Source organism: Protomyctophum bolini (genome assembly GCF_963924005.1).
Source record: "Protomyctophum bolini genome assembly, chromosome: 13".
NCBI classification, from domain to species: Eukaryota; Metazoa; Chordata; class Actinopteri; order Myctophiformes; family Myctophidae; genus Protomyctophum; species Protomyctophum bolini.
Window position 1 is genome coordinate 3,526,165 of NC_137874.1, and position 22,263 is coordinate 3,548,427.

General features: G+C 46.7%; 1 protein-coding gene across 1 annotated transcript; it reads left to right on the forward strand.

The window, feature by feature from the left end:
• Nucleotides 1-661: 661 nt before the first annotated feature.
• Nucleotides 662-1,627, forward strand: LOC308327479 (heme oxygenase 2-like; the record flags this gene model as incomplete). The annotated part of the gene is made up of 1 exon (XM_080780999.1): nucleotides 662-1,627. The coding sequence occupies one exon, from the start codon at nucleotides 662-664 to the stop codon at nucleotides 1,625-1,627; it is 966 nt and encodes a 321-aa protein (XP_080637125.1).
• Nucleotides 1,628-22,263: the final 20,636 nt, after the last annotated feature.

A 22,263-nucleotide genomic window follows, 5' to 3' on the forward strand; every position in this document is an offset into this window, starting at 1 on the left:
GTCAAAATTTAAAAACTAGAACAGTGCACTCATTGGTGCGCACATGTCAGCCTGGCCGGGTTGCCTACCCAGGGCTGCTGCTGTCGTTGGGTGCAGCCGTCAGGACATGAGGGGGGGGAGGGGATAGAGTGTGTGTGTGTGTGTGTGTGTGTGTGTGTGCACACGCATGCACGTGTGCGCCTCAACATGAGATTCCAATTTGGAGATGATTGTGACAGTTACGTCTGTGTTTGTGACACACACACAAACACGTTGGATGTATCTGTGATGTGTGACTCCACACTTGGGCAGGATTTCAGTCCCGACCGTACTGCCATTGAAGTCCCTATAGTATTATATTATAATAATGGGAAATATATCAAAATAGATAAGATTTCTAACATGGGTGGTTGGGACCATGCCGTTCACATAATGTATAGATTTTCTTTAAAAAAACTGGGGGCGGCTGTTAGGACTGACATGGACCTCCATATTCGGCCATGGCAGACATCATCATAGTGGCATCATATCGATGACGTGGGCGTCAAAGGCAGCTCAGCTTAAGGCAGCCATGGCAGCCGTCGGGGGGACACAATACCGAGCTGTCCTCCGCGTTTGCTCGTCTGTCTCGGTCGAAGGTCGAAGAACGCCACAGAGGGAGTCGAGTGATGGGAAAGCGGCGATGTCGACAAACAGAGCGGCGACACACACGGACGGAAGAGCGGGCCCGGCGGTGTACGGAGCGATCGAAGACAAACTGAGCCTGTCGGAGCTGCTGGCGGCGGCCACCCGGGACGGCCAGGAGCGGGCCGCGAACAGCCCGTTCCTCAAGGACTTCCTGCGCGGACGGGTCCACAGGGAGCTGTTCAAGCTCGGCGTGGCGGCGCTCTACCACATCTACGCCGCCGTGGAGAAGGAGCTCGAGCGCAACAAGGGCCACCACCAGCTCGCGGCCCTCTACTTCCCGGCGGAGCTGCACCGCCGCGGGGCCCTGAGCCGCGACCTGGCCTACTTCTACGGCCCCGACTGGGAGAGGCTGATCCCCGCCTGCTCCCCGGCCACCGAGCGCTACGTGGACCGCGTCCGCCAGGTGGGCCGCAAGAACCCCGTGCTGCTGGTGGCCCACGCCTACACCTGCTACATGGGCGGCCTGTGCGGCGGCCAGCTGCTGTCGGGGGGCCGCGTGCTGCGCAGCGTGGCCCAGCGGAACCTCAGCGTGCCGGGCCTCACGGGCCCGGTGGAGCTGGAGTTCTACCAGTTCGCCGCCATCGACAGCGCCCTGGCGTTCAAGCAGCTGTACCGCGGCCGGATGAACGAGCTGGTCCTGGACATCGGCAGCAGGCAGAGGCTGGTGGCCGAGGCGGTGCAGGCCCTCCGCTTCAACATGGAGGTGTTGAAGGAGCTGGAGGAGTTTGGAATGACCATCCAGGAGCAGGAGGTGGAGGAGGAGGTTGTAGTCGATGCTGACCCGACGACCGCACGTGAAGCCATGGACGGTGGCGTGGGCTCGTTCCCCTACTGCATGCTGCTGGTCATCCTAGTGGGGACAGCGGGCGTCTGTCCGCTGCTCACGGACCGGCTCAGCCTTTCCGAGGTCACTGCTTGCATTACTTCTTTGTGTGGATTGGCTACATCGTACCTCATGTGATCTTAGCTCAGGGGGTTCCCAAACTTTGTCATGTCAAGGACCCCCAAATTAACACTTATTTGCCCCCATTTGAAAATATATGCCAAGGACCCCCATAAGATTGTTACGGTTCTAACGGTGATTTTCAACCATTTTCATTTCAAGGACCCCCCCCCCCCAGTTTGACATGCGTTAGGCTACGGACAGACCTCAATATAATAGGACAACAACTGGGCAGCCAGATAAAGACCAGCTAGGTATGCGGTCAGGCTTAGGCCTGACTCAGGGAAAAGGACGCCCCTGCCATGCAGAGTCCAGTGGTGAACATGGAGGATATGGAACGGAGGGGGGGTGTACCTGGGACGCCAGGCACACCGTTGAGCCCTCTGGAGACGTAGTGGGCTAACATCAATGAAACGTCGATGAAGCAGGGTGCCCACCTGATGACCTCAATGAAAGTCCTACACTCCATGTTCACCATAAGAGCGCTAACTTACCATCTAGTTCTATGATCTTTACCGTGAGGACCCCCCAGTTTGACATGCGTTAGGCAGACCTCAATTTAATGGGATTGCAGTGTCTGGGACCCCAATGTATATTGTAAAATCAAAGTTAATTTAAACTCTTGAGAGTGTACAAATGGAACCAAATGGTCCCCGTTAGGTTCCATTTGTACACTCTCTGAGTTACAGACCCATAAGGGTCCATTTGGTTCATAACTATCATTTTGCTGGGGACCCCCTGGAACTCCCTCAAGGACCCCTGGGGGTCCCCGGACCCCACTTTGGGAACCACTGATCTAGCTCTTACATGGGCAACTTGGCGGCCCACTTAATGCGGCCCGTAGGTTCAGAATACTGATATATTATAGATTCCGCCGTTACAATTCCAAACATGACCCCGCTTTAATTACTTCAGTTTAAATTATTAGTAGCTGAATGACTAGTATTAGAATTGTATTGTCTTTTTTATGTCCAATGTATTTGCATTTAAGTTCATAAAGTTGAGTTCATAAAGTTGACATAAGTAACCTATAACTTAAATGCATTTGAAATTACATAAACATGTTATTTTTCAGTATTCCAATTCAAAGATAGCAAAAATAGCAGATCCACAACGCGTGTCAGTGCGACCCTTTTTGATCTTGTAGATCTAGGCTATTGGTGGACTCTCGGTCCACAACAGAGTTGGCCTACCCTAGCAATAGTTTTAATCTTTTCTTATTTTCTCTTTTTACTGTTTTCGAACTGCATTGTGTTTTTGTATGCTGTCCTCTCATGTCAGTTTTGTTTAGCGTGTCCGGGGACTATATGGAAATTAGCATCTCTGCTAAATCTGGTGTATTTACACTACATTTTTGTATGTAATGTTCATTAATATACTCTGTCCCGTCCAAATAAACAAATAAAGTAAAATAAAGTAAAGGGGTGATTAGCAACAAATTGAACAGAGACCTCGATTAGAAACTCATTGACGATTGTGCTCTACACCCAGAATGTAGGCCTAGTTCAAAGCATCTCTGCTTTTTCAGCATATAGGTACCGTATACTTAGTTCATATTATTTTCAATAATATTAGACTGGTTTGGAGTCCTCAGCAGTTAACCAGTGGTCGCCCTGAGTGAGAACAGTTCAGGTAACACTGCTGAGTTGGTCCTCAACCAAGTCCTGCTTCCTTCTGTGTTTGTGTCCATGTCTGATAGACATAACAGCAATATACTGTCAGTCATATCAGTCATGTGTGACTATTATTGCTTTGCAATATGTCTGAATGAAACGATGCATTTTTTTCTCCACAACTTATGCAATACTGTTGATTCCGTCCCCATCAATCAATCTGCCATTATTATTTGTTTAAGTTCTTTGGACATCTTGGCAGAGGTGGATTAATGGCATATATGGAAGACAACAGATGGGATTCATGTGATGTGCTTGATTAGACTGAAAGAGAGCTGTAGTGCTGGGGCTGCTGTGGCTCAGGAGGTAGAGCAGGTCATCCAATGATCCATCAGTCAGCGGTTCAAATCCCAGCTCCTGTCTTAGGCTGTCTACAGGTCGAAGTGTCCTTAAGCAAGACTCTGAACCCCACATTGCTTCCAGTGGCTGCCACCGTTGGTGTGTGAATGTTGGAAGTGAGGACGCTGGCGCCGCTTCACCTCCCAATGTATGAATGAATGGACCATTGTAAAGCACTTTGAGTAGCCACGTAGTATTGTATAGAAAAGTATTAAATGGACTCATACAGTGCATTGCCCAGCAGATGTATTCTGATGTGTCCTATAAGGTCTCATTTGCAGAAATGGCACGATTATGCATATTGTTTTTTTCTTTTCTCAATTTAAAACGGTGCATTTATTATGGATTACATTTACATTTAGTCTTGCTCAAGGACACTGACACTAACTGCAGGAGCCAGGGATTGAACCAGGAACCTCGGTTCACATCCAGCTACTCTACCTCTGAGCCACTGCCACCCTCATAGATCGATAATTAGTTGAAAATAATATGGTATGGTAAATGTCACAAGCATGTGTGTGTGTGTGTGTGTGTGTGTGTGTGTGTGTGCGCGCGTGCATGCGTGCGCACCGAGACGCTTAAACCTGAGCTCACCTTTCCACTTGAGTATAGGCTAAAGTGGGAGGCAACATTATGCTGATGTGACTGTAGTGTGTCTCTACCTCCCTCCCCTGTAACTAACACACACACGCACGCACACACAGACGCACACACGCACGCACTGTTTAAAGCTGCCCTCCAGAGACAGCTTTGCTGTTGCTATCATTTGATACAGGTATTATTGATTGTTCTGCTGGGTTCTTGGTGTGTGTGCTGTGACGAGAGAGTGGACCAGGATTCGGTTATAAAACAAAGGTATATCTTTATGCAATTAATTACATCACAATAAATTATTATCCGTGTGGGTATTCTAAGAATAAATGCAAACTTTATCTGATTGTTAATTCCAGGCATGTCAAACTAGATTTGTTTCATGTTTTGATGAAACGAGTGTTTACCAATGCCATACTTTTAGTAGATAAGATACATGTACATGAAATTGTCATGGCAATTTGTTTTGCATTGCAAACATTTTGATCAAAATCCATCGTTTTCTTTCTTCCAGATTGTGTGATGGGGTTTCTTCAGAATCTCTTGAATGTCATGAGCCTTCTGTCTGTCCTGAACGAGCTGTCCTCTCCTGTGGACTCTGGTAAGACTGTTCATTCATTTTCCATACATCTGTTTGCCTGTTTGTATAAATTAAATTGGCATCGCAGAATGTTCAATCTGGCCCAGACGATTTGTGAGCCATGCAAGCCATGGTCACGTTTTCGTTGCTGACACAAACCGGTAAAAGATGATGAAATAAAACCATACTTACAACAGTATGAATGTAGTGAGTGCAGATCAGACTGACTCAGATACAAGCAGATCAGCAAAGAAATACAAATCTTATAGCCTTTATTTGGCAGCTGGGTGCAAATAATCTCTTTTCACTTGCACCCTGTTAAATAAGCACTTTTAACTGTCCGAGTGTACTCCAGTGTCTTCCTTTTTTCTGCTAAAAGGTTGTTTGATTATTTGTGAGTGTGAGTTTGCAACAGATTATAATAGCAGTTTGATTAACTTAATCAGACATGATTCATTCATTTAAAATAAACACCACACACACTGCATCTAAATAAGTAAAATGTCAAGCGCTCACTAAACATCAATCAAGCATATTATCAAATACAGTGGCAGTATCGATGCGTTCTCAACAAACAGGTGAAATCACTTCCGTGTGTGCTGATGGTATTGACATCAAACAGCAGTGTCGCTTGCTATCTGAGCTCATTAGCTTTGTAAATATCGATATCAGTCTACAAAGCACTGAGCGCTTTTAGTGCCCTATCTTCCCCGCTGAAGAGCTTTAACCCATTCTGACCTGAGATCAGATTCATACGAGGTTTCCACTGGACACACACTGGTCTGATGAACCCATTCTGACCTGAGATCAGATTCTAAAAATGTCAGTCGTTCTTAGATTTTTCAAAAATAGCAGACCTACAAGCTCGTAGCGCGCCACTCGGTGGCGCGCTATGAGCTTGTAGATCTGCTATTTTTCAATAGCTAAAGCATAACATAATGCTAACACCAAAATGGGTTCCCGGTCAGAATGGGTTAACAGTGTACCAGTGTGCCCCTTGTTCTTTTTGTTAGCCCCTCCTATATACAGCTTTTGTCCCCACACGTCTCATATTTGCCATTGACAATGAAAGGAGAAATTAGGTCAAATGTCCGCCGAATATGACGTAAATTTGTACGATGACGACGAGCGCCCCTCACTTCACACAGGTGTGATTTTACATTATTCATTTGGATTTTGTGGAGCACGTTGATATCCCTTTACTGTGTGTCTCTCTGCTAGCCTCTCCGGGGGTGAGCCTGTGGGGGAAGATGGCAGACTTCACCCATAATAACTGTAGCTACTGGAAGCTGAGGCCTGGCACGTCTGTCCCTGCCCTGGGAGAGTTTACCGTCTGTCTGCACCTGAAAACCAAGGTAACAAGGTTTTTGATTGATTGATTGATTGATAATTTTATCAGACAATAAGATGCAAAACAGTACAGCGTACAGTAACGCACATTTGGCCAAAAGGACATCAACGAAGAAGGACCTTGCGGTCTTGTTTCCATCCGGGTCCCATGCATGCATTCACAACAACATCAACAATAACAAGAATTTAAATATCTCAACAAGACATTAAATCTATGTACGGGTTGGAATATAAATTAATTGGAGAGGGGGGGAAGAGTTATGGCTTCTGTTCGTCGGATGACAGTGACAGGTGCATTTTCAGTCCTTTCTTAAAGGAAACCAGTGATTTGCTAGGGAAGGGGGCAAGGCATTCCACACCTGAGTGGCAGTGTTGTGGAAGGTGAATTTACCCATATTTGTTCTAAAGATTGGTGGTACCAGATCATTATTGTGTGGCGCACATCTTTGAATATATTTTCTTTCAGAGCGAACGTTTTTAACTCAAATCTTTGCTTCTATAGGGGTCCCTGGGCAACATATTTTCAGATGGGGGTCGGCGGCCAAATACAGATAATTCTGTATGAGCACGAAAACAGCATGGTTGTTTTTCACCACCTGTGTGCAACCTAACACACACAAACACACACACACACACACACACACACACACACACACACACACACGCACATAGTAACTGTGATGATTTTGGGTGTGCCACTCACCTCACTGCACCACTAACTTCACACGGGGTGGGTTTTTTTGGGGGGGTTTTCTGAGCTGAGCCTTCAATAAATCTCTAAAAAAAGAGAATACGGAACTGCATGTCCTTTAAGGCACTTAAACTATTCGTTTATATTACCCCTTGACCCAAAACTATGACTTCACACACTCAGGATTTTACCGTGTACCGTAAATCAGTGGTTCCCAAACTTTTTCATGTCAAGGACCCCCACATTGACACTAATTAGCCCGCGGACCCCCCATCAGAAAATATATGCCATAAGAGAAGAAGGACCCCCAGTTTGACATGCATTAGTCTACGGACCCCCATTTAATGGCATTCTATGTCTGGGACCCCCAATTTATATTGTAAAAAACAATGTTAATTTAACTCTGAGAGTCTTTAGTCTGAGCGAATTTAAGTCTGAGAGTCCATTTGGTTCCAAACTATCATTTAGCTGGGGACCCCCTGGAACTCCCTCAAGGACCCCTGGGGGCCGTAAATCATGTCCTTGTCCACAATGTAGGTGTCCCTGCCCTTCACGTGGACCGCCTTCACGTACTGCTCCCCCGAGGGCCAGTGGGCCGAGCTGAGCCTCGGGGGACGGAGAGACTACCTCCGAGTCTGGCTGTTTGGCACCGAGTGGAGGAGCTCTCTGCCAGTGTACCTGCCCGCGGGCCTGTGGCACTACCTGTGTGTGAGCTGGTCACACACCAGGTACGCACCCAGCCTCTACGTCAATGGCAGAACCACACGTCTTTTTGTTGGTGAGTAGACAAGTAACGTGCTTTTCTTTTTTAACCCATTTGGATGGGATTCTGAAAAAGAAATCTTCTAAATCCTAAACGTTTTCTGAAAAACCTATGTTTCTATGTCAGTGGTTTTTAAAGGGATTGTGACATTAAAAAAAAGGTTTTGGAATTGTTCTTATTTTTTTTAGGTTTTCTAATCTCAATTGCACCCAAAAAACATGAACTTTTAACATTCAGTAGATTTTCTGTGATCTGGGGTTTTCTGGCTCAAACAGGCCTCTGATTTGCCGGCAGTTTGTGATGTAAGATCCTGCAAATCCCATATATGTCAATGGGAGATTGCCAGCAGATGTCACTGTTTTGACTGTTTTGCCTGTTTTCATTGTAGCTCAAAAGGCTTCCAAACCCCAAAGTAAACTTCAGACCACAGAAAATCCACTGAATGTTCAAAGTTCAGGTTTTTTGGGTGTAATTGAGGTGATAAAACCTAAAAGAAAATAGAAAAACAAAAATAAATGAAAATGAATGTCATAAAACCTTTAAACTATGTCATGTCAAGGACCCCACAAATGATATGTAATTGGCCGCCGACCACCATCTGAAAATATGCTCCAGATTTGTGCCACATTTTCATTTTCAAAAATAGCAGCATCTACAAGCTCGCTATATGAGCTTGTAGAGCTGCTATTTTCCAATCGCCAGAGTACATTTGTTTTGTATGCATTATCGCTCAGCCCTTGATCTCCGTCTCCTCTGCTCTTCCCAGTAGACGTGGGTGAGTATCCCGAGTGGCCCCTGGGGCGCCGGCTGGCCCCGAACGGAACCCTCACCCTGGGCGCGTCCCACTACCTGGCCGGTGACGGGACGCTCCGCACGTTCGGCTGCCTGAGAGGGCGGCTGTCTCTGTTCCGCCTGTGGGGCCGCGAGCGCGGCAAGCAGCAGGTGACGACGTCGGCGAGGTGCGCGGAGGGAGACGTGCTGAAGTGGGAGGAGAACCAGTGGGAGATCCACTCGCCGCCCGTCGCCCACTCCGCCCTGCAGTGTGGTGAGACAAACGTTTGGCTTAATTGGAGTGTTTTTAGTTTTTTTTTCCTCTTAATTGACATTAACCCATTAAAACACAATCGGTGCCGGGATGCCTTCAAAATAGATCTCTTTCAGCGCCACCTGGTGGTCACCAGTTTTGGCTCTCGTTGCCAATTAGCCCATTATAAATAAAAGAAAGACATTTTAATTCCATTATGCATGTCATGTGCATGTCATCACCTGCACACCAGATTAGAGGAATTTTCAAAATATGGATTTTTTTCAAAAAAACTCGTGTTATCGTCCATGGCAATCAGTGCATAATTGGATTCAACTCGTCTTGTCGTCCATGGCATTTAAAGCTCTGGGGTGCCGTAAAGACATGGTCGATTACTCTGAAGCTTGAGGCCGACTTGAGGCCGATTCTACAAATTGCCTTCCGGATCACTTAACTCATAGACCAGCAAAGTGGAAAAAGCAGCACTCCAAAATAAAAGATACAAGGACTGGCTCGGGTGCAATTTTGTCATGTTTTATTGAGAACGCTGACGCGCTTTGGCGACAGCCTTCTTCATAGCATATTCAAAAGAAGTCAGCATTCTGGATCAGTATAGTCCGGCAGACAACAGGCTTCTTGTGTTTTAAGTGGGACATTTGATATCTGGGGTTTTCATGATTCTGAATCCATTCTTAAAGCTACTTAAAGCATAATGAAATGGTATGGTCATTGGTCACATATAAAACAAATGACTCAATGCCGACAGCCAGTCTGCAAGTGGATTCATGAATGTATGTTTATAGACAATATTTTAGGTCAATACAAAAATAAACTATATACCAAATTTCCCACTCCACACCCCCGGCTGCCGGACTAGTAGTTTCCGTGGCAAGGACTAAGAGATTGATAGGTGCTTTGTTTTAGTCTAATTGTGTCTGTGAATCTCCACCACAACATTGTGCTGGTGGAGCTGTTTTGTACTTGTAGAAGTGAGCTTTATTTATAATGTTTTATTTACCCATTTCACTGCCAACAAAGACATTGTATACAAGATAAACGGATGAATGAAGTGACAGCACTATAGGACTGCGGTCACCACTGGCTCATGAGTGGCCGCTGGTGCTTTGAGTGGCTTCACTGAGATTGAGAGGTTCAACTCTTAGTCATATCAAAAACTATAACGAAAGGGGATTCCAATGTCTCCCTGCTTGGCATTCAGCATCAAGGGTTGGCTTGATATTATGCGATATAATAATGTCATACTAATGTACATCAGGCTGCCTCGTGGCTCGTGCTATGGAAACAGTTAGGCTCCTGACCTGTGAGCCACATGGCTCGCGCGCTGTCGCTTCCCGAAGGCGTACTTTACGTGCTCGTCGTTGTGGTACTATAAATCCAGGGTTTGGCAACAACCCTCTCCAGTCTGATGTAGTGATTAACCCATTTAGACCCATGAGGACGATTCTACAAATGCCTTCTAAATCCTGTCAGTCGTCGTTCTCAAACATTTTCATGTCAGGGACCCCCAAAATTATATGTAGCATCATCTGAAAATATGTTGTTCCAGGGACCCCCCCCCCCCCAGAAGCAAAAAAACGTTCGCTCTGATTTTTCAAAAATAGCAGACCTACAAGCTCATATAGCGCGGCACTCGGTGCATTCGGTGCGGCCGCGCTATGAGCTTGTAGATCTGCTATTTTCCAATAGCTAAAGATTAAAATAAAACACCAAAGGGGTTTTCCTTCCCGTCCAGAATGGGTTAAAACCCTCTGGGGCTGCATTTGTTCTTATTTATGTGGAAAATCTTTAACAGCCTTTCTTTTTACGGCCTTTCCGCACCTTTGTTGAAGCCTCCATGGCAGCCGCCGTGTCCTGGCCTGGATTCCTAGATCAAATATTGACCTCCCGGTCTTTCCCTCTGACAGTAGTACAGTAAATACTGCAACCACTGTATGACAATAATATTGTACCGCTATAGGAACCATGAGGCACTGCTCAGCCACTGTCAACATATTGCCTGCGGGCTGCAATTATAAAACAGAGTGTCTATAGAGCGTCGCAGTCCCGCCACCCGTCATGACGACACCAGGCCCAGGAAATGATTCCTAACACTCCTCTAGACACAATTCATTATAATATTAAGAATAGACAACAGGACTTTTGGAATGTCTGGCAGCCCCACATGGATTACTTTGCAACTATACCCTATACCGGTGTAGTTTGGTAGCAAATCTGAACTGGGATGCGTTGAGTCTTCCTCTCCCCCTCCTTTCTCTCTTGTCTCTTTTTACCAGCTGCAAGCTGGTCAATATTAGCTTGTGAAAGTCCCGACAGGAGATCATTTTCTGCTGAGCCTGCTCTGTCACCAGTTGGCAACACTGGTTGCCAAGCATGAATATTTCCAAGTGACAATGACAAGCATAGCTTGCCTATTTCTAAGTAGCAGGCTATAGGCGTAAGGGGCTTAATCATTCACCATTTAATTAATTAAAAGTGCTTTGACAGTTAAAAGCAAGATCATTTTCGGGGGTCGGGAGGACGGGACCGCGGCGTGCGTCGCCAACACATACCAGCGCAAGCGGCAAGCCTTCATCCATATGTTTATGATTTGTTCATCAATGATCAAATCACTACATAAACGTTGATTATGACTGCCTTGACGACATGATAGCCTATCTCTCATGCAGGCATCACTGAGTCACCCACAGGACTTGGTGGACTTGGACTTAGGAATGGGTAAAATTAATATAGGCCAGCCCAAACGTATTCCATTCATGGCGATGCGATGTCGATGTAAGTGTCATGTAGGTGCGTGCGTGCGTGGACATGACAGCAAGGCAAGAGAGGTGAGAGGGAAACAGACATGGTAGGCCTACAACTTTATTTAATTCATACAGGTGTTCATTCTTTATTTATTTAACAACACACCAGTTAGTTGGGCTTGCAAGTTGCGTGTGCGTGCAGCGTGTGTGCGTCTGTGTGTGAGAGAGGGGGGTGTGGCGGGCAGAAAGGCACGGTAACCATGGTTTCCAGATCGTATAGCAGTGGTTCAGGTCGCAAAAACAAGGGCGAGGCTTGATTTCATAGGGCGTGCCAGATAGATTTCAGCCGTCACATTTATTAACGTCGGAATGAAATTAAGGAAGGATCAGCTGTTTGCGATCACTTTATAAATGCCGTGGCGACGTGGGTGTACTACGAAACCTGCACTCGAATCTGTGGCAGATTTTACACTCGATTGATAAATGAGGGCCATAGTCTCTATATTGTTTGATCATTTTTTTTCCTCCTAAACACTACTATAGGCTCCGTCTGTTTGGCAACAAAAAAAAAAAAAGAAAAAAAAAAGAGGTGCATTTTGTAAACTGAAATGTAAAGCATGTTTTCATGACTGTATGCCACTCTGAATAAAATAAAAAAGGGAAATGATTCCCAATGCACTTTTCCCATAGACATTTCAAAAAGTATTTATTTAAAGACGGTTACGCCGCGGACAAAGCAACTCGAGTCGTGACAAAATCATGACAATAAACACAATATTTTGGACCAAACAAATACTTACAAAGAAGAAAAACAACAAAATAAAGTGTTGTTACCTGCTTTTCTAATTATTTATTTTGGCCCAAAATATTTGTTGTCATGATCTGTCACGACAAGAGTTGGCTTTGTACGACGCTTAACAGGTCTTTAAATAAATACTTTTTGAAAAGTCTATGAGGAAAATGAACGGAAAATCTTAGGGGGCGGGACTGTGACGCTCTATAGACTTTGCTCAATCTGTGCTTAAATCAAGTCTGTAAAATCAATGTAACCATTGGTGAAGCAGTACTGATTTTCAGTGCCAGAAAGATTTTCGGATGGGGGTCGGCGGCCAATTACATATTTTGGGGGGTCCTTGACATGAAAATGTTTGAGAACGACTGACATAGAAACGGCATTTGTAGAATTGTCCTCAAGTCTAAATGGGTTAAAGGGGGATTTATTTTGTTTTCTTGTTTTAGCATTTATACGTTTCTCAACGTCCGGACGACCCTTGCAGGTCTAACTCTTGTGTACAAAATGGAACCAAATCATGTATTCCCATTTGCTCACTGATTTTACAGTGTGGATTCTGCTTGGGGTTCCAGAGATAATTTATTATTATTTATCTTCGTTAAATGAGGGTCCGTAAACATAATTAACACATATCAAACTGGGGATCCATGACTTTCTTGCCGTCTGTCCGAGCTGTCAGGTCGGTATTAGTCTTGCTTAGCCAGACAACTGTTCCACAATCTCCGAATGCTATACAGAGTCTGGAGTCCTCTGGTATGCGGTCAGGCTTAGGCTTGGCTCAGGGAAGAGGACGCCCCTGCCATGCGTAGTCCGCCATGGCACCGTTGGAGGTGCGACAAAGAAAGCAGGAAGGCCATCATGGAACTACACCCCCCGAAATCTGTTTGTCATTTCCGTTCACGAAAATATATTTTAAAATATCTTTACATTTTAGTTTTTTTAATTCCTTTTCTGCTAAGCAACAAGCTATATATGCTTAGGTGATTTCTATTCACATTAGGATAAATATGCGTGTTGCGCGACTGTAAAGATGAAACGGAAGTGTGGAGGAGTCTCCACTTCAGCTTTATCGCTTACTCATGATATAGAGAGCTTCCATTGCTCCAGACCAGTGGTTCCCAAAGCGTTCCCAAACCAAATGGACCCTCAGAGATACATTTACTTTGATTTTACAATATACATTGGGGTCCCAGAGCTAGAAATGCCATTACATAGGGGTCCATAGCCTAATTCATGTCAAACATGTGGTCCTTGAAAGGAAAATCAGTGAAAATCACTGGAAGAAATCTTCTCTTATGGCGGTTCCTTGGCATCTATTGTGTGAGTGAGGTTCCTTATCGTCTCTCTGTGGTCACCAGACTGGTCCCTGTATGAAGTGTCTGTCTGCTCTGTCTGTGGTCACCAGACTGGTCCCTGTATGAAGTGTCTGTCTGCTCTGTCTGTGGTCACCAGACTGGTCTCTGTATGAAGTGTCTGTCTGTCTGCTCTGTCTGTGGTCACCAGACTGGTCCCTGTATGAAGTGTCTGTCTGTCTGCTCTGTCTGTGGTCACCAGACTGGTCCCTGTATGAAGTGTCTGTCTGCTCTGTCTGTGGTCACCAGACTGGTCCCTGTATGAAGTGTCTGTCTGTCTGCTCTGTCTGTGGTCACCAGACTGGTCCCTGTATGAAGTGTCTGTCTGTCTGCTCTGTCTGTGGTCACCAGACTGGTCCCTGTATGAAGTGTCTATCTGCTCTGTCTGTGGTCACCAGACAGGTCCCTGTATGAAGTGTCTGTCTGTCTGCTCTGTCTGTGGTCACCAGACTGGTCCCTGTATGAAGTGTCTGTCTGCTCTGTCTGTGGTCACCAGACTGGTCTCTGTATGAAGTGTCTGTCTGCTCTGTCTGTGGTCACCAGACAGATCCCTGTATGAAGTGTCTGTCTTCTCTGTCTGTGGTCACCAGACTGGTCCCTGTATGAAGTGTCTGTCTGTCTGCTCTGTCTGTGGTCACCAGACTGGTCCCTGTATGAAGTGTCTGTCTGCTCTGTCTGTGGTCACCAGACTGGTCCCCTGTATGAACTGTCTGTCTGCTCTGTCTGTGGTCACCAGACTGGTCTCTGTATGAAGTGTCTGTCTGTCTGTCTGCTCTGTCTGTGGTCACCAGACTGGTCCCTGTATGAAGTGTCTGTCTGTCTGCTCTGTCTGTGGTCACCAGACTGGTCCCTGTATGAAGTGTCTGTCTGCTCTGTCTGTGGTCACCAGACTGGTCCCTGTATGAAGTGTCTGTCTGCTCTGTCTGTGGTCACCAGACTGGTCCCTGTATGAAGTGTCTGTCTGCTCTGTCTGTGGTCACCAGACTGGTCCCTGTATGAAGTGTCTGTCTGCTCTGTCTGTGGTCACCAGACTGGTCCCTGTATGAAATGTCTGTCTGTCTGCTCTGTCTGTGGTCACCAGACTGGTCCCTGTATGAAGTGTCTGTCTGTCTGCTCTGTCTGTGGTCACCAGACTGGTCCCTGTATGAAGTGTCTGTCTGTCTGCTCTGTCTGTGGTCACCAGACTGGTCCCTGTATGAAGTGTCTGTCTGTCTGCTCTGTCTGTGGTCACCAGACTGGTCCCTGTATGAAGTGTCTGTCTGTCTGCTCTGTCTGTGGTCACCAGACTGGTCCCTGTATGAAGTGTCTGTCTGTCTGCTCTGTCTGTGGTCACCAGACTGGTCCCTGTATGAACTGTCTGTCTGCTCTGTCTGTGGTCACCAGACTGGTCCCTGTATGAAGTGTCTGTTCGTCTGCTCTGTCTGTGGTCACCAGACTGGTCCCTGTATGAAGTGTCTGTCTGCTCTGTCTGTGGTCACCAGACTGGTCCCTGTATGAAGTGTCTGTCTGCTCTGTCTGTGGTCACCAGACTGGTCCCTGTATGAAGTGTCTGTCTGCTCTGTCTGTGGTCACCAGACTGGTCCCTGTATGAAGTGTCTGTCTGTCTGTCTGCTCTGTCTGTGGTCACCAGACTGGTCTCTGTATGAAGTGTCTGTCTGCTCTGTCTGTGGTCACCAGACTGGTCCCTGTATGAAGTGTCTGTCTGTCTGCTCTGTCTGTGGTCACCAGACTGGTCCCTGTATGAAGTGTCTGTCTGCTCTGTCTGTGGTCACCAGACTGGTCCCTGTATGAAGTGTCTGTCTGCTCTGTCTGTGGTCACCAGACTGGTCCCTGTATGAAGTGTCTGTCTGCTCTGTCTGTGGTCACCAGACTGGTCCCTGTATGAAGTGTCTGTTCGTCTGCTCTGTCTGTGGTCACCAGACTGGTCCCTGTATGAAGTGTCTGTCTGCTCTGTCTGTGGTCACCAGACTGGTCCCTGTATGAAGTGTCTGTCTGCTCTGTCTGTGGTCACCAGACTGGTCCCTGTATGAAGTGTCTGTCTGCTCTGTCTGTGGTCACCAGACTGGTCCCTGTATGAAGTGTCTGTCTGTCTGTCTGCTCTGTCTGTGGTCACCAGACTGGTCCCTGTATGAAGTGTCTGTCTGTCTGCTCTGTCTGTGGTCACCAGACTGGTCCCTGTATGAAGTGTCTGTCTGCTCTGTCTGTGGTCACCAGACTGGTCCCTGTATGAAGTGTCTGTCTGCTCTGTCTGTGGTCACCAGACTGGTCCCTGTATGAAGTGTCTGTCTGTCTGCTCTCTCTGTGGTCACCAGACTGGTCCCTGTATGAAGTGTCTGTCTGTCTGCTCTGTCTGTGGTCACCAGACTGGTCCCTGTATGAAGTGTCTGTCTGCTCTGTCTGTGGTCACCAGACTGGTCCCTGTATGAAGTGTCTGTCTGTCTGCTCTCTCTGTGGTCACCAGACTGGTCCCTGTATGAAGTGTCTGTTCGTCTGCTCTGTCTGTGGTCACCAGACTGGTCCCTGTATGAAGTGTCTGTCTGTCTGCTCTCTCTGTGGTCACCAGACTGGTCCCTGTATGAAGTGTCTGTTCGTCTGCTCTGTCTGTGGTCACCAGACTGGTCCCTGTATGAAGTGTCTGTCTGTCTGCTCTCTCTGTGGTCACCAGACTGGTCCCTGTATGAAGTGTCTGTTCGTCTGCTCTGTCTGTGGTCACCAGACTGGTCCCTGTATGAAGTGTCTGTCTGTCTGCTCTCTCTGTGGTCACCAGACTGGTCCCTGTATGAAGTGTCTGTTCGTCTGCTCTGTCTGTGGTCACCAGACTGGTCCCTGTATGAAGTGTCTGTCTGCTCTGTCTGTGGTCACCAGACTGGTCCCTGTATGAAGTGTCTGTCTGTCTGCTCTGTCTGTGGTCACCAGACTGGTCCCTGTATGAAGTGTCTGTCTGTCTGCTCTGTCTGTGGTCACCAGACTGGTCCCTGTATGAAGTGTCTATCTGCTCTGTCTGTGGTCACCAGACTGGTCCCTGTATGAAGTGTCTGTCTGTCTGCTCTGTCTGTGGTCACCAGACTGGTCCCTGTATGAAGTGTCTGTCTGCTCTGTCTGTGGTCACCAGACTGGTCCCTGTATGAAGTGTCTGTCTGCTCTGTCTGTGGTCACCAGACTGGTCCCTGTATGAAGTGTCTGTCTGCTCTGTCTGTGGTCACCAGACTGGTCCCTGTATGAAGTGTCTGTCTGTCTGCTCTGTCTGTGGTCACCAGACTGGTCCCTGTATGAAGTGTCTGTCTGTCTGCTCTGTCTGTGGTCACCAGACTGGTCCCTGTATGAAGTGTCTGTCTGCTCTGTCTGTGGTCACCAGACTGGTCCCTGTATGAAGTGTCTGTCTGCTCTGTCTGTGGTCACCAGACTGGTCCCTGTATGAAGTGTCTGTCTGTTCTGTCTGTGGTCACCAGACTGGTCCCTGTATGAAGTGTCTGTCTGCTCTGTCTGTGGTCACCAGACTGGTCCCTGTATGAAGTGTCTGTCTGCTCTGTCTGTGGTCACCAGACTGGTCCCTGTATGAAGTGTCTGCTCTGTCTGTGGTCACCAGACTGGTCCCTGTATGAAGTGTCTGCTCTGTCTGTGGTCACCAGACTGGTCCCTGTATGAAGTGTCTGTCTGCTCTGTCTGTGGTCACCAGACTGGTCCCTGTATGAAGTGTCTGTCTGCTCTGTCTGTGGTCACCAGACTGGTCCCTGTATGAAGTGTCTGTCTGCTCTGTCTGTGGTCACCAGACTGGTCTCTGTATGAAGTGTCTGTCTGCTCTGTCTGTGGTCACCAGACTGGTCCCTGTATGAAGTGTCTGCTCTGTCTGTGGTCACCAGACTGGTCCCTGTATGAAGTGTCTGTCTGCTCTGTCTGTGGTCACCAGACTGGTCCCTGTATGAAGTGTCTGTCTGCTCTGTCTGTGGTCACCAGACTGGTCTCTGTATGAAGTGTCTGTCTGCTCTGTCTGTGGTCACCAGACTGGTCCCTGTATGAAGTGTCTGTCTGCTCTGTCTGTGGTCACCAGACTGGTCCCTGTATGAAGTGTCTGTCTGCTCTGTCTGTGGTCACCAGACTGGTCCCTGTATGAAGTGTCTGTCTGTTCTGTCTGTGGTCACCAGACTGGTCCCTGTATGAAGTGTCTGTCTGCTCTGTCTGTGGTCACCAGACTGGTCCCTGTATGAAGTGTCTGTCTGTCTGTCTGTGGTCACCAGACTGGTCTCTGTATGAAGTCAGAGTGAGGTTCCTCATCATCAGCCACGACGGGGAGAACACCAACCTCTACACTGCCAGAGACGTCGCCTGGCGCTGGGTAGGAGCAAAATGACCTCAGTGGGTTGTTGAACCCCTGTCATGTTTCTATTCCCATTTAATTTGTCTTGCATTTAACCCATTTTGCGCGGGAACCCATTTTGGTGTTAGCATTATGTCATGCTTTAGCTATTGAAAAATAGCTTGTAGGTCTGCTATTTTCGAAAAAATCGAAAAGCGACTGACATAGAAGACATTTTTAGAATCTGATCTCAGGTCAGAATGAAAACTGTCAGGATGTAGAAGACATTTTTAGAATCTGATCTCAGGTCAGAATGGGTTAAATACTTTTTCCACCCCTTTTTTCCTGGCCCTCGCTTGGTCTTCTCCTAAACACCTGTCGCCTTTAGAGGCTTTCAAGTCTTGCTTTTTATGAACCCCTGTCACACGGCATACATACTGTACTGTATTTCAATTTCAATTTAAAAAAGCCTTTGTAAGGTCACACGGTGCTACAGAAAACAGAACGGTGCCCTCCCTCCCTGGGAAGCAAAGTCTGAAAGCAAGCAACACTGTACAATTGGCAGCCTTCTTTTTAACTGTGAGAGTGTAGTAAACAAACGGACCCTGTACGGGTCCATTTGGTTACATTACTCTCTCACGGTTAAATTATACACTCCGAAAATGTTACTATGAAGACAGCCATGTCATTTAATTAAAGTGGTACTATGTAACTTTTTTGAATGAATGAATGAAATGACATTTCGTCCAATCCGCATGGTAGAGTATGTTGTATTTTCTTCTGCCTGCTCTTCCATTGAGACATTTCGATCGAGTCAAAGGTCATGTCTCAGTCTCACAAAGACACAACAGGATCCGATCAGCTCTCAGGGGTACTAAAAATCTGTCATCAGTCGCGCAGGGAACCGGTTTCACATCCTGGGGGTAGAAGAGGAAAGTTACACACAGTGCAGCTTCAAATATTCCGGCTGTTCCTTCCTACGCCGTGTTTTTAACTCACCATCCTGTCTCATGTGCTTGTCTTCTTGTCTGCTTCCCATGTAGCTCAGAGACGCGCTTCCATCCAACAACATGACGTTGCACAGGGTGTCTGTGTTTGAGATGGCCAGGTACGACGAGATTGCACTTGTATTAATCGAACGCAACATTGGGAGATGTCTCCGAAGAGACGTCTCTCTTTATGAATTTGATTGTTTTCTTTCATTTCTGATTCTTCATTGATTGTTTCCAGTGCACACACTAGGGAACAATCATTGCATCAAAGTAAACAATACCTGTCCTCTCTCTACCACAGCCCCCATGCCGAGACCAGCCCTGCAGAGACACTCAATGTGAGTACTATCTATTTGGCCCATATTTACTTTACTATCTAAAAAAAAAGCTTTGTTGTGAAATTGTCCTGATTAATTGTTTGTCTTTTACTCCTCAGGTGTTCTTGTCAACTCCGCCTATTGACAGGTAATCTGCTTGAAAACAATCTGTTCCGCACTTAAAGTTCTTAAAGGACAACTTTAGCTTTTTTCAGGGTAAATGTGTGCGGCTGTAAGAGACGAAACGGAAGTGGGTAGGAGGCTTCACATCCGCTTCATCGCTTAATTATGAGAAGAGCTTCCGTTGCTCCAGAGGGGTGCCCAAAAGGCAGACCGTGATCTACCAGTAGATCACACAGGCTGTGCAGGTAGACCACATGACTATGCCCCATGAATATAATTTAAAATATTTAAAAACTATTTTTGGCATCTGCCACTTGAATTAAGGTGACTCCACTTGATTAATATACGTCAAAAAGGAAAGCAATACTTCGTTTTCAAGAGTACTCTCAAGTCTAAAAGTGTGGGCACACACATAGTCCAGACTGTATGACCGGAACCATTTGAAAACTGTTTGAGGCAACAGTCGAGGCCACGCGAGACTGCATTAACACTATGAGTTTTCTGTGTACATCTGTGGTTCTCAACCAATGGGGGGGGGGGGGTTCCAAGTTCCAAGTGTGGCCCCCAGCTAAATGTTCGACCCTAACTCTTGAGAGTGTAAAATGAAAATGTTTAATTTTGCGCTGTCAAGAGTTAAATTATTGTTAATCATCTGCATTACGGAATTTGCAAGACGTCTGCACAATGACAGAATGTAGAAGAATTGTTATCTTCATCGACGTTCATGCCTGTCATCTCTCGTAATTGTACCACATACATACAATACAGCGTAGAATTGTGAACAAAATTGGGTTCCGAGAGGCTAAATGTCATCAAATGGTGGTTCCGTGGCTCAAATGCCAAATAAACAATGGGCCGTGATACGAACAGCATGATGGCACAACACACAGAAGGCTTTACTGCGTCCCACAGCGTTCTCTGTCCCTGGCCTGCAGGTTTGACGGCGTGGTGCAGGTGACTGTGTTCCCTGGCACGGACGTGGCTGTCGTCCAGACAGACATGGCCAAGTATCTACGGGAATCCTACACAGATTACACCCTCCTGTTTGTACTCGCCGACTCCAACTCCATCTACACCATATCTGTCGGTAAGAAAGACAGCCTGCGTGTTTGTGTGTGTGTGTGTGTGTGTGTGTGTGTGTGTGTGTGTGTGTGTGTGTGTGTGTGTGTGTGTGTGTGTTGTTAAAATTGTCAACGGGCCCAAAAGTTAAGGCCCGGCCCTACCCTATAACCGGGTCGGCCCGAGGCTTATTACCGTATAATTACCATAATGTTAGGCCTGAAGCCCGAAAAAGCCTGACTTTAAAAAAAAAATCACACCCGTGTGAACTGAGTGGTGAAATTCTTCCCCCCCCCCTCTCTCTCTCATCAGCAGGCAACAGAGCATGCACTATCCCTCTCTGTTTCTGGCGCCCCCTACTGGTACTAATAAGTAATATACTCGTGCTCATGGCCAATGCCACATAGGCGGACACGGACATTGCTGGTTGTAGGAGTGGTTGCACCACTCAAAAAGAAAAAGAAAACCGCCACTAAATGTCCGGCACAGCGGCGCGCGCCGTGGTTCAGCGTGTCTGTGTGAGCGAGAACGGAGTTCAATGGACGTATCGCCGAAATAAAGGATTTATGTAACTCACGTTAGGCTGTTAATGTTCCATTTCCATCATTCCAGTGGATTCCATTTCCAGTGGTGGTGAGTAGCCCAAAACATGAATAGCAGCTGATCCCTTTAGTTTCCTCTGAAGTGAAGCAGTTATGAAGTGAAGTATCGTCCCCATTCGTTGTCCAAATACAAAAGAACAAGCATAGCCTACAAAGTTTACAAACCATCCACGCACCGCTCATGGCGTGTCTCGACAGCTTACAGATCTGTTATTTTTGGCACATATAACGAGGCGCGCCGCCGCGCAGACGGACGGCGTTTGTTATACTAAGCATTTTGGAAATCAAATCAGCCTGTAGTAGCCTGAGAGTGAGTTAAATCACTGGGTTAACGAGATCGTGAACATGACGAAAACCTGACTACCTGACAGCTATGGCGTGATAATCCGATTGATCTCATAAAACATTTAAGCATATGGCTCATTTGGTGCGCAAACCAGATAAGAGGCCAGCCACTGCCAGCGGTAGCAAGTCTCACACCGTTCACTTTTCTCTGCTGTGCTGCCTGCGCACAGTGCGTGCTGCTGAAATGCCATTGTACAGTACAGAATACATTACCATTGCCAATCAATGTTTATTTCCTTTTTTTGTAGTTTTACTGTGTGTGTGTATCCTGCTACTGTGAGTGAGTGCGTAGCAGGATACACACAGTACTGCGATGGATTGTGTCCATCGCAGTAGTAAATCCATCGCTTGTGAGAAACAGTAGAAGGACGCCCAGTTGTCTGTCTGCCTAGTTTTTTTTTATATATATTTTTTTTATCCCACGATTTTGTAACCCATTTTTCACCCCTGTGTCAATCATCTAATGTGATCCTGGGCTCTACACACCCTCCACCAACCTAGTCCCCATATACGGGGGACAAGGGGAGAGCAACGGACTTGAACTCATGCTTCCTTCATGCCTGAGTGTCCAAGTTGCTCCTTTACACCTGACAGGGGGGGAGTTTCCCTGGTTGGACGTAGCGTGTGGAAGGAACACGTTATTCCAACCAGTTCCTTTCCCCTCCATCAGGCGCCCCGGCTGTAAAAAAAAAGGGGGGACTTTTTGACGAGGGCAGAATATCTTGTGCTCTGAATGTCGGGCTGCTGTGCCACCGCTGTGCTCCTCAGAGTGCTGTGCCAATTATGCCTCGTCTCACTCTGTTGTGTTCTCTTTTCTGGTCTCTGTGCCAGTGTGCATGCACTATTTACTATTATATTTCTATGTTTTGATAATCAGCGCCTTGCCATAGATACATACACTGTGTGTAGCCTAGCTATGTCTTCTCTAATGGGGTATCTGTGCCATAGATACATACACTGTGTGTAGCCTATAGCTATAGTCTTCTCTAATGGGGTTTCTGTCC